This window comes from Oreochromis aureus, linkage group 3, assembly GCF_013358895.1.
Source record: "Oreochromis aureus strain Israel breed Guangdong linkage group 3, ZZ_aureus, whole genome shotgun sequence".
NCBI lineage: Eukaryota > Metazoa > Chordata > Actinopteri > Cichliformes > Cichlidae > Oreochromis > Oreochromis aureus.
In genome coordinates, this window is record NC_052944.1 from 8,026,389 (window position 1) to 8,039,162 (window position 12,774).

Below are 12,774 nucleotides of genomic sequence, written 5' to 3' on the forward strand. Positions count from 1 at the left end.
TTGAGTTCTTCTGGACTGTCTTAAGGTCTACGTGTTTTTAGCTCAATTAAAAGTTTGTTTTTTGTGGTCAGTCTTATTCTTGCCAGTGTCTGTTAACTAGCAAAAACAAAAGAATATTTTTCAAAAACATTAGACTGAAGGAGTAGCTGTCCAGTACCATACAATGATGCCAAGAAGGCACTGCTCATGCATTAACATGCGAGACCACTGCTCTCCGTGAATCGCTACCTTATCGTGGTGGAGGGGTTTGTGTGTCCCAGGGATCCCAGGGGCTATGTTGTCTGGGGGCTTTTGCCCCCTGGTAGGGTCTCCCATGGCAAATTGGTCCTGGGTGAGGGACCAGACAAAGAGCGATTCAGAAGACCCTTATGAAGAAAACATCGAGGGAACAGTTTACCCTGCCCGGGATAGGGTTACTGGGGCCCCGCCCTGGAGCCAGGCCCGGGGAGGGTGCCCGAGGGCGAGCGTCTGGTGGCCGGGCCTTAGCCCATGGGGCCCGGCCGGGCACAGCCCGAAGAGGAGACATGGGCCCATCCTCCCGGAGGCCCACCATCCGCAGGAGGCGCCATAGGGGTCGGGTGCACTGTGTGCTGGGCGGCGGCCAGGAGCGGAGGCCCTGGCGGAGGCCCTGGCAGACTGATCCCCGGCTGCCAAGACTGGCAATAGGGACATGGAATGTCACCTCTCTGGTGGGGAAGGAGCCTGAGTTAGTGCGTGAGGTTGAGAGGTACTGGCTAGATATAGTCGGGCTCACCTCTACGCATGGCTTGGGCTCTGGAACCAGTCTCCTGGAGAGGGGCTGGACTCTATCTCAGTCTGGAGTTGCCCCTGGTGAGAGGCGGCGGGCTGGGGTGGGTATTCTATCCCCGGCTTGCTGCCGGTGCGCTGGGGTTTTTCCCGCTGGATGAGAGGGTTTGTTCCCTGCGCCTTAGGGTCGGGGAACGGGTCCTGACTGTCATCTGCGCTTATGCGCCGAGTGGCAGTTCAGAGTACCCAGCCTGGGTGCTGGAAGGTGCCCCACCTGGAGACTCCTGCTGGGAGACTTCAATGCTCACGTGGGTAACAACAGCGAGACCTGGAGGGGCGTGATTGGGAGGAACGGCCTCCCTGATCTGAATCCGAGCGGTGTTTTGTTATTGGACTTCTGTGCAAATCACAGTTTGGCCATAACGAACACCTTGTTCGAACATAAGAGTGTCCATAAGTGCACGTGGCACCAGGACGCTCTAGGCCGCAGGTCGATGATCGATTTTGTAATCGTATCACCAGACCTGCGACCATATGTTCTGGACACTCGGGTAAAGAGAGGGGCTGAGCTGTCAACTGATCACCACCTGGTGGTGAGTTGGATCAGGTGGCGGGGGAGGACGCTGGACAGACCCGGTGCACCTAAACGCGTAGTGAGGGTGTGCTGGGAACGTCTAGCAGAGGCCCCAGTCCGCGAGATCTTCAACGCACACCTCCGGCAGAGCTTCAACAGCATTCCGAGGGAGACTGGGGACTTTGAGTCCGAATGGACCATGTTCAGTGTCTCCATCGCCGAAGCTGCTGCATATAGCTGCGGCCGCAAGGTGGTTGGTGCCTGCCGTGGTGGTAATCCCCGAACCAAATGGTGGACTCCAGAGGTGAAGGGAGCCACCAAGCTGAAGAAGGAGTCCTATCGGGCTTGGTTAGCCTGTGGGACTCCGGAGGCAGTCGACAGGTATCGACAGGCCAAGCGGAATGCGGCTCGGGCAGTGGCTGAAGCAAAAACTCAGGTGTGGGAGGAGTTCGGAGAGACCATGGAAAAAGACTTTCGGACTGCCTCGAAGAGATTCTGGCAAACCGTCAGGCGTCTCGGGAGGGGAAAGCGGTGCTCTACCTGCACTGTGTTTAGTGCTGGCGGAGCGCTGCTGACGTCGATTGTCAGGCGGTGGAAGGAATACTGAGGACCTCCTTAATCCCACTGACACGCCTCTTCGAGGAGGAAGCAGAGTCTGGGGATGAGGGAATGACTCGCCAATTTCCGGGCGAGGTCACTGAGGCAGTTAAACAACTCCTTGGTGGCAGAGCCCTGGTGTTGATGAGGTCCGCCCGAGTTCCTGAAGGCTCTGGATGTTGTAGGGCTGTCCTGGTTGACACGCCTCTACAATGTTGCGTGGAGATCAGGGGCAGTACCCTGGACTGGCAGACCGGGGTGGTGGTCCCCATCTTTAAGAAGGAGACCGGAGGGTGTGTTCCAACTACAGGGGATCACACTCTCAGCCTCCCTTGGAAAGTCTATGCCAGGGTGCTGGAAAGGAGAGTTCGTCCGTTAGTTGAACCTCGGATACAGGAGGAACAATGCGGTTTTCGTCCTGGTCGCGAACACTGGACCAGCTCTTTATCCTCTCAAGGATACTTGAGGGTGCATGGGAGTTTGCCCAACCAGTCTACATGTGTTTTGTGGACTTGGAGAAGGCATTCGACCGTGTCCCTCGGGGTGTCCTGTGGGAGGTGTTATGGAGTATGGGGTGTCTGGCCCATTGCTACGGGCCATTCGATCCCTATACAACCGCTGCAAGAGTTTGGTTTGCATTGCCGGCAATAAGTCGGACTCGTTCCCGGTGGGTGATGGGCTCCGCCAGGGCTGCCCTTTGTCACCGGTTCTGTTCATAATTTTTATGGACAGGATTTCTAGGCGCAGCCAAGTGGCGGAGGGCTTTCGCTTTGGTGGCCTCAGAATCTCATTTCTGCTTTTTGAGGATGATGTGGTTCTGTTGGCTTCATCAGGTGAGGGCCTCCAGCTCGCACTGGAGCAGTTCGCACCCGAGTGTGAAGCAGCGGGAATGAGGATCAGCACCTCCAAATCTGAGGCCATGGTTCTCAGCCGGAAAAGGGTGGAGTGCCCACCCCGGGTCGGGGATGAGTTCCTGCCCCAAGTGGAGGAGTTCAAGTATCTCGGGGTCTTGTTCGCAAGTGATGGGAGAGGGGAGCCGGAGAGCGACAGACGGATTGGTGCTGCGGCTGCAGTGATGCGGACGCTGCACCGGTCCGTCGTGGTGAAGAGGGAGCTGAGTGTAAAAGCGAAGCTCTCAATTTACCGGTTGATCTACGTCCCTACCCTCACCTATGGCCACGAGCTGTGGGTAGTGACCGAAAGAACGAGATCGCGGATACAAGCGGCAGAAATGAGCTTCCTCCGAAGGGTGGCTGGCCTCTCCTTTAGAGATAGGGTGAGAAGTTCGGCCATCCGGGAGGGGCTCAGAGTAGAGCCGCTGCTCCTCCACATCGAAAGGAGCCAGTTGAGGTGGTTCGGGCATCTGACAAGGATGCCTCCTGGGCGCCTCCTGGGTGAGGTGTTCGGGCATGTCCCACCGGGAGGAGGCCCAGGGCAGACCCAGGACACGCTGGAGAGATTATATCTCTCGGCTGGCCTGGGAACGCCTTGGTGTTCCCCCGGATAAGCTGGAGGAGGTGGCTGGGGAGAGGGAGGTCTGGGCTTCTCTGCTTAGGCTGCTGCCCCCGCGACCCGGCCTCGGATAAAGCGGATGAAGATGGATGGATGGATGGATGGACCACTGCTCAAATTACACAAGACTGTGGCAATGGCAATCATTAAGTTAAACATTTAACCTTAAAACAACTTCCATATGCCTAATCAGCAAATCAAGGTGCCAACACTCAACCAAAAACCATCAAAGAATATTATTATATGATGAAAGTAGAACATCATTTGTTATGCTGCACGTTTCCAGCAGATATATTGTCATTCCTGTATAACACATTACCATGCAACACTGCCTCTGAATGAAAAAATAAATGAGCAGTCTTCATAATGACACCATCATGTTTCAGTTCAAACATAAATATTCCACCTCATTTACTTCTCCTTGCATCTTCTCCTCTATATACCTTTTCTCTCTTTCTTCTTCTATTCCAGTCCTCCATTAAAGCCCTGCACTGCAGCCTGTTTTTGGCTGACAGTTCATCTGAGGCAGCAGTATGGAGCTTGGGAGGAGATGGAACTGAAAAATGTCTAAACTTTAGCTTCAGATGCCTCTTAACATTCAGAGATAGTCCTCCACCTACCAGAGGGGCTAAAAAACAACAAAAAAGAAGGAAAAAAACAATCATACACAAACACCAAGGACTGTTGGGGTGAGAATGTAAATGTATGCAGACAGTATTCATGGAAATGCATGGGTGGAAGACCTCAATTTAGTGGCCAAACAGAGTAGGAAGTACGAAAATAATATATTGTGACTCAACTCAGGAATCGGATGTGATAAAGATGGAAAAAAAAGCACTGTTGTCTCAAAAGAGGTAATAGTTATTAAAACACATGACCATATTTAATGGCCTGAGATACCATGTCCCTTTTTTTCCATCAATAAATCCTTATTGTAACAAGTATAGATGCAATTTTGGTTTTCTTTTAAATTTTTAACATAAAAACAAAAAGCAGAATTGGTGAAAAAACAGCCCAAAAGCGTCTTTTAAAAAAGAAAATTGTCACCAAACAGATTGTACCAGAGATGCACCAATTACAATTCTCTTGGACATTCCCATCTCCCATTTTTTTTTTGTACGTGAGATCTGCTGATAAGAAATTAGTTTTCTTTCTAAGTATGTAGAAGAAAAAATTACATGTTTTTCACTATAAATTTGTAGTTTCATCATAATTAAACTTTGCAATTTTCCCCAAACTACAATAATTTAAAGGATCGTTTCGCAAATAACGGAAAAGAGGAGCAGATACTAAACTGAAAATGTATTGGTGTACATCTACCTTTACCTGACATATTTTACTTCACCAAACAAAAGTGCAAAAAACTTATGAAATGTCAGGTATCATTGCCAGTATGTTCACATACTGCATGTATGTTCACATACATCAAGCATGTGAGTGTCCTTTCCACACTCACATGCTTGATTTGCCTGCCTGATTGTGTGAGGCTGATCTGCCAGTCAACAATCAAGAATTCTGGAAAATGGCAGATTCTGGTCCCTTGTGGTGGGTGCAACTCTAGAAGTGGCAACCACTAGAGCTGAAAAATGAAGCAATTACAGAATTGATAGTTTCTCAGGTTACCACTTAAGGCTTGATCTAAAAGTTAAGCAGTACTCATAGATTCCCATGTTAAAAAACACAGCCCCCCCCCATTAAAAAAAAAAGATTATCTGCTTAATATGTACAGTAAAACCTCTTTACTCTAAGCTAGTAAAATACCTGAAGATTTTCATGAAATTGAATCTGCCTTATGCTAGTTATGACCCCTCTGTAATTTTACTTGGGTTATTTTTGTCTAATATTAAAATTCATTTGATGATCTGAAAATTTTAGAGTAATAAATATGAAAAAAATCAAAAGGAAGGAAGAGGGAAAATGTTCTTTCAAAGCGGTGTATTTCACTGTGTACTTGATCCAAACTCAGCACAGTGTTAATAACAGTAGAAAGGCAAAGGCAGAACACTATAATGAGAAGGTGCAGAATGTAAAGCTCAATTTACATTTACATTTACACATGAATGGAAACTGTCTGGGTGCACATCCTGAAAAATCTACCAACCCTGTGTGGAGCAAAATGAAACCACAAGAATGAGTGAAAATAAGGATCCCCTGACTTTAAAGTGTACACACAGAAGGAGGCATAGAAAAAAATGAGGGAATTGTGAAAGTGAAAGATGTTTTCGTACATCTTGTTTTACATTTCAACTGTGTATGTTGTCTGATAGCATTATTAAAACCTGCTGTCTCTTTCGCCCATCAATCATCTCACCCTTGCATATCCTAACAGTCCTCTGTTTTGGATTTTCACAGTGACTTATATATATATATATATATATATATATATATATATATATATATATATATATATATATATATATATATATATATATGTATAAGTCACTGTGAAAATGTGTGTGACTTTTTGCTCTGACTGCCTTGCTTCAGCCGTGCCTCCTTAAAGTTTTGTTTCCATACGTTAATGTTTGCAGTCTATAGTAAGAGTAAAAGTATAGTAACAGAAAAAGAGAAAAAAGTTTAACAGTAATCACTTACAAAGGCAGGACAACCATTATGGTCATGTTACACTTGGCAAGTACTTCATTCCTTGATTTTCTCCTGTCTTACCTTCTCAGGCAGCCATTCAGAAACATTCAGACAGGAGCTCTACATGGTTACCATTGTGATGAAGTACACTATAGGGCCAAAAGGATTCACTCAAACATCTAAATCATTGAATTCAGGTGTTCCAATCAGATGTCCACAGTTGTATAAAATCAAGCAGCTATGGACTGATTCTTATATAGCACTTTTCTGCTCTAACAGAGTACTCAAAGCGCTCTATACAACATGCCACATTCACTTTCTTCTAAGCTTTTAGTGCCTCCTAGCTAACATTCATACTCCAATGGATATATCGGAGAGCAACTTGGGGTTAGTATCTTGCACAAGAATACTTGGCATGGCCTGCTCTACTTCCTGAGCTACAGCCACCCAGCAGCTAGGCATACGCTCAGAAGCGTAGTGGTCACATAAAATCACAGAGTGGGGCCAGCAGATGCTGAGACACAATCCCTCCTCTCACCTCCACACGCCTGTCTTTCCTTCTCTCTCACTATCACTTAACACATCTTCCCCCTTTCTTCCTCCTTTCTCATTGACCAACAGTACCACAGTTTCCACTGGCACCCTGTTTGCCAACAGGGTGGAAACTAAATTTAAAACTACTGGACAATTCCAGAATAGTTAACTGGGTGGTAGTAGCGTCATTTCCGATGGAAAATAGCTTTAAATGGACAACCAATCGTTGACCCAGTTAAGTTTCAGTTTCTTAACTTAATTTCGATAAGCTGAGATACCCAGTGCTATTGCTAAGATGCTGAGTGGGGAGACTTGCTACATGAGTGTCTTAAATTGAATTTCAGGACACATGCTAAAGGCAAATACTTGGTTGACATGTGAAGGAGATTTATAAACTTCTATTACTTATGCCAGTTCTCAATACTCCTGCTGGTCACTCACGTACAATTATTTCAGACATCTTCCTGACAGATTAAACTCCATCACTGAGCCTTGGTCAGAATGGTGCGAGGAACGTCTTGCTCATTTAATTAAAAAAAAAAAAAAAAGGACAACATCTGATGCCAGATTTCCCCCGGCAGTCAGCTGTGACATAATAGCCTTTTCAGTGGGCTCACCCTCTCTCAGCAGCTTTGAGCTCATTTCCTTTCACACTCTAACAGATCCCATTAATCACATTAAAATCCCCATCATGCCCCATGGACATTACTGAATTCAGTAAAGAGGTCTTTGATACAGTCAGCCCACACATTTCAGCTTTCTAAAAGATTTAACTGCTTTAAGACCTCATCCAGCTGTCGTACACATACCTCTTACAGAAAAAATCAATTCTCTTAGTAATTATAATCACTCCCTCAAAATGCTTTCAGGTCAAGCTGTTATATCAAAATACTGAAATATTAGCTGTCAGGGGTCGCAAACAGAGTTTTGATTGTTGTCCTGATGTGAAAAAAGTCAGAGATTATTTTTTAAAGATATTATTTTTATTTGACGTTTATTATGTACTGCTTCTTGACTGCAGCATTCTGCCTCTGCAGCAGAACACACCCTTGCAATCCTTAAATGTGGTATTGACAGCCACAAGTGTTTCTTTGGACTTCTGGCTTCACAATGCCATTGACAGCTCCTGAGATTGTTTGATTTTCATTTTATTCAACTCAGCTTGTACCTGGTAATACAGATGCACATAGGATTCTTATACATCCCATTTAAAAGACTTTAAGTCTCGCACCCTCTCATATCTAAAGACATTAGAGTCATAATAAACTATTAATATATCTTATAATGAGATTCCTTTTAGGATTACTTTCGAGTCGTGTTGTTGCAAATAGTGTGTATATACATACAGTTAGGCCCATAAATATTTGGACAGAGCCAACATTTTTTCTAATTTTGGTTCTGTACATTAGCACAATGAATTTTAACCAAACAACTCAAATGCAGTTGAACAAAAATATTAAAAATGTGATGAACTAAAGCATTTTTTACACACTCCCTTCATTTCAGGGGCTCAAAAGTAACTGGACAAATAAATAACTGATAATAAAATGTTAGAAATGAACATTATATTATCAGTTATTTATTTGTCCAGAAAACCCTTTGCTGGCAACAACAGCCTGAAGTCTTGAACTCATGGACATCACTAGATGCTGGGTTTCCTCCTTTTTTATGCTCTGCCAGACCTTTACTGCAGCTGCTTTCAGTTGCTCTTTGTTTGTTGGCCTTTCTGTCAGAAGTTTAGTCTTCAACAAGTGAAATGCTGAGTTGGGTTGAGATCGGGTGACTGAGTTAGCCAATCGGGAAATTTCCACTTCTTTGCTTTACTAAACTCCTGGGATGCTTTGGCTGTATATTTTAGGTCATTGTCCATCTGTATTATAAAACACTGCCCAATCAATTTGACTGCACTTAGCTGGATTTGACCAGACAGTTTGTCTCTGAACACCTCAGAATCCACTCATCTGCTTCTGTCCTGTGTCACATCATCAATAAACAATAGTGTCCCAGTGCCACTGGCAGCCATGCACACCCAAGTCAGCAGACTGCTTCCATAGGACCTACTAGGCACCAACAAGACACTGTCTGGTCAATGATATGCTGATGGTGAAACAAAGTGTTAAAAAACCCAGAAACATGATCACATTCCGAGTGGCCAGAGGAGATGGAAGCAGAGCAAATAGAAACAGTTATTACCTGTCATTTCACACCCCAGATGGGTGTGTGTGTGTGTGTGTGTGTGTGTGTGTGTGTGTGTGTGTGTGTGTGTGTGTGTGTGTGTGGTTAATCCATCACTTGGGTCAGGTCTCACAGGACAGAGAAAAACTGCTTTCTCTGATGGCCTCTGCATTTTTTATCCCCCAACCTTTCAATTATTCACAGTGGAAAAACATGGAAACACTTCCCCTTACTCACTCACTCACACACACACACACACACACACACACACACACACACACACACACACACACACACACTTTCTCCACATCTCCCCCCTTCAGTCTCTCTCTCACCATCCCTCTCGCCTGTCTCTATGTCTTTCCCCTGACACCCCACCCCATGTCGCTCGACCTAAAAGCTTCACAAAGCGTGACCTATCTGCTCACCCAAGTAAGAGGACACATGTAGAGAGACAGAGGGAGAGATGAGCAGGAGAGTAACTAGGGCATATTTTATCTAAACAGATGCTTACACACTAATACACAAACTAATTTATCCACTGGCTTCCCATTACAGCGGATCCAATTGATCCCCGCGTGTGTGTGTTTGTCTGTGTAATTCAATTCCTTTCACCTTTATTAAGGATCACAAAAATTGTGGAGCTCTTGGTGCTGAAGTAGCCAGACAATTCAGGTTATAAAATTTCTCTAAGTGGTGGGCTTAGTGAAAGTAAATCTGAGAGTATTTGGGGATGTATTTTATGTATTTGTGTTGCTAAACACCTTGCCATAGAATTATCAGTGACAAGCTATCAATGGCACTGACTGGCTTAAAGGGCTTAGTTTAAAGCTTAGAAAATAAATAAATAAAAACAAAAATCTTGAAACATCTCCTCAGGCTTACCATGCAATCAGATGAGTTCAATAGAACTCTGGCAAGTGTCACACTAAAATGGTCCCCTGTGCAGCTGATGCTGACAGCAAAGGTTCCAATACTGGCCTGTATTGAAGTGGAGCTCATTTATCCTCTCTGCCTATGTAAGTGACATAAGATGCTGCTGGACCAATGCTGAGCTGTGAATATTTTATGGGGGTTATCATGTATCAGGGCAGTTCCAGAATTAATTTGAGTGCAGGTACTGTACTAACACTTGACACCAACAAAGAAGCGGAACATATTGGTACAAGGGCTTTGATTTTAAAAGTTTTGAATCCACAGAGGTAGGAACATGAAATTTCACACTAAACCCTTCGTATGGGGAATAGGACACATGTACGGCATATCATTCTACCATGCCTGCCTGTGTCTGAACAGATAATAACAGAACTTAGAAATAATGGACCTTCCACGGCTCTCAGTTACCTGCAACAGTTTGTGGACTTTGTATTTCAAGGATACACAATGGATTTCAGCAAAAAATCCAAAGAATGTGATGTTACAAATGCATTGCTTGTCTACTCCTGGCATCAATAGTAAGAAATATGATCTAATATTAGCTTAGAAATTTAGTACAGTGCAGCATGATACAGACTCGAACATAAATTATACATTAAGATATATATATATGTAAAAAAAAAAAACCCCACACATATATGGTATTTTGACAGTGATTGGATTACCAAGCAGTAAATGAGGTCAATGAGACTGACCTAGTTAGTCGCATGGCTGTTTTCAAATCATCAGTTATAGGATAAAACATAGTAACTTATGTGTAATGTGAAAGGGTACTGAGTATTTTAGTCACCAGTAAATCACGTAATCACACAGCAAATATGTAAAAGTAATGTGGTGTGTACAAGGAGTGGTAGGCCACTCTGGTCTAATTTAGTGAACTTAGATTTACTCGCATTGGGGAGTATCCCAAACTTTTCTGGTACTCTGTCTTTATTAAATTCATCATTTCCACGTAAATGTTGTAACCGTGTGTACTGATGCACGGGTATACATGGTGTATGGTAGTCCCTCAAATATTGTACAAGATACAAATATAATAGTACAGGGCTCTAGTGATGGAGCTGTGTATCATGAAATACTGTTGTGAACCTGGTCATACATGGAATGTGAGCATAAGTGTGTGCAAATATCAGAATACTAACTGCAGTTCACTTAATGGTGTGGGTTTCATCAGTAATGACTTTACAGAACTTACACATTTAATGGCAAAAGTAAAAATAAATCTGATTCCATTGAATTCTTGTAATTATTCTTAGCTAAACAAACCATAAATGGAAGTGTTTGGAACACTGATCCCTGAGGGATGCGTGCATAATTCAGACTGAGGAGTTTTTCAGGGAGCAAACTGTGCCAACCTTAAATCAATATTAGCAAAAGATGAACCAATTTTCTTGTCCATTACCTTTGGCAAGGCATACTTGGGAAACCTCATCTGGACAAATTCATTCCGTCGATAGGACACATAGTGCTTGGTCCGATTGCCTGTGGTGACCTTGGAAATAAGCAAAAACAACAGCAACAGCATGAATAATACAGTCTAACAGTTCTACAGTTATAATATAGTCAAACAGTTTTTAATTTTTTATAGACATATGACCCAGAAATATATTACTTTAAAGGGAAAGCTGCTGAATGGACTGAGATTAAAAATGAGGCAAGAGTGGAATAGAAAACAATGTGAGTGACACAGCATCAAGAGACACATTAAGGCTGAGTTCATCCAGTCATTTAAATATTGTCCTGCAGAAAAACAGAATCAAATGTTCAACATCTGCTAATGTCCAGCTGACTAATGGTGGAGGTGGAGGTGCACAGTTCACTATCTGTTGCGGGTGACTTACTCTGTGCTGATAGTTAAATGCAAAGAAACTCCTGCGCATTGCACAGACCTTGGCATTCAACTCACAAATGGGTAAAAGGCTGAATCATGCCGCCTTCCCGCTGAGTGCTCAGACGATGAGAAAGCTCACATAGCGCCGAACCAGAATACTCAAACAGCTGAGGCTACAGTTTAGCAGAGGAAGTTGGGAGAAAAGAGACAGCTCTGGTGACTGACAGGGGATTGGAACAAGAGCTGAATGTGTCATATCCCAAGTGACGGGCTCAGAAACCAGCGAACTATGTTCTGAAACACTGCCAGGTGAACAGCACTGAAACTCCTTTTTTTGTTTATGTGTTTAAAAAAACATTTTGTCTTTTGTCAAAATAAAAAGGAAAGGTTTATAACTTTGCATTCAGTGCTTCTATTTTTGACTTTGCCTTTTTTCCCTTCTTCTTGGAGATGTCAGTCTCTGTCATCTGAGTTCAGACTGAGCTGTGATTATTGCCATTGCTTGTGATTGAAAGGAGCAGGTGAGTTCCACTTTTCTTTAATGATGAGCATTGCAGAGGGATGAAACAAAAAAGCCATTTTTAAAAAATGAGAGCTACTGAAGAAAGTGTCATGGACTGAGGTTTCAAAAGAAATCACTTTCTAAAGGATGGCTGGCAGAGTGGGATGAGAGCTGCATTCTCAGCTCTGACTCTGCATATTTATGTAGTGCCTTAATGTTGTAAAAGTACCCCGAGGATCTGTTTATACCATTAAGATTTTTTTTTACTAAATTTATACAAAGAGCCAGAGTTTCTTGTTTTTGTGAAACTTGTGTGAATAGCTGAATGTCAGAGGGCATACATCCAATACTTCATTGCAAATCAATAAACTTGTCAGTTTCAGAAAGAAATGTTTTGGGTGAACCCCCAGCAGCTGAAAGGATTAGGATTAGTCCTTTGAAACGCCTTCACTTAAAATAACAAACAGGAAACCAGCAAACTAAATGAAACCCAAAATCATAATAAAAGAACTCAGCACAGTAGGGAACATGTGAACAAGAAGTTACTAGACAACAACCAACAAACACTGAAGGGCTTTAAAAAACCGAAAACCTCACGGGAAATGTTCACCACACAACAACACACTGAAAGGAGAAAAAAAGAAAAAGAAAAGGAAAGTCAAAAGACTGACAAAGCACAAGAAAAGCTGGCAATGCAAGTGACAAGATGTATTTTGTCTATCATCACCTCCAGTTTTTTTCTTTGTCTATATGTACCTTGTTTTAGTTTCTTTACTCAAT

At 43.5% G+C, this 12,774-nt stretch overlaps 1 protein-coding gene across 7 annotated transcripts in view; it reads right to left on the minus strand.

Annotated features, from left to right (window-relative positions):
- sorcs2 (sortilin-related VPS10 domain containing receptor 2) overlaps positions 1-12,774 on the minus strand; it is a 377,677-nt gene that overhangs the window by 41,673 nt on the left and 323,230 nt on the right. For all 7 annotated transcript variants that reach the window (XM_039609304.1, XM_039609303.1, XM_039609302.1 and 4 more), the window contains one exon: positions 11,064-11,153. In XM_039609304.1, coding sequence (XP_039465238.1) covers positions 11,064-11,153 — 90 coding nt within the window. The remainder of the gene's footprint in view (positions 1-11,063; positions 11,154-12,774) is intronic.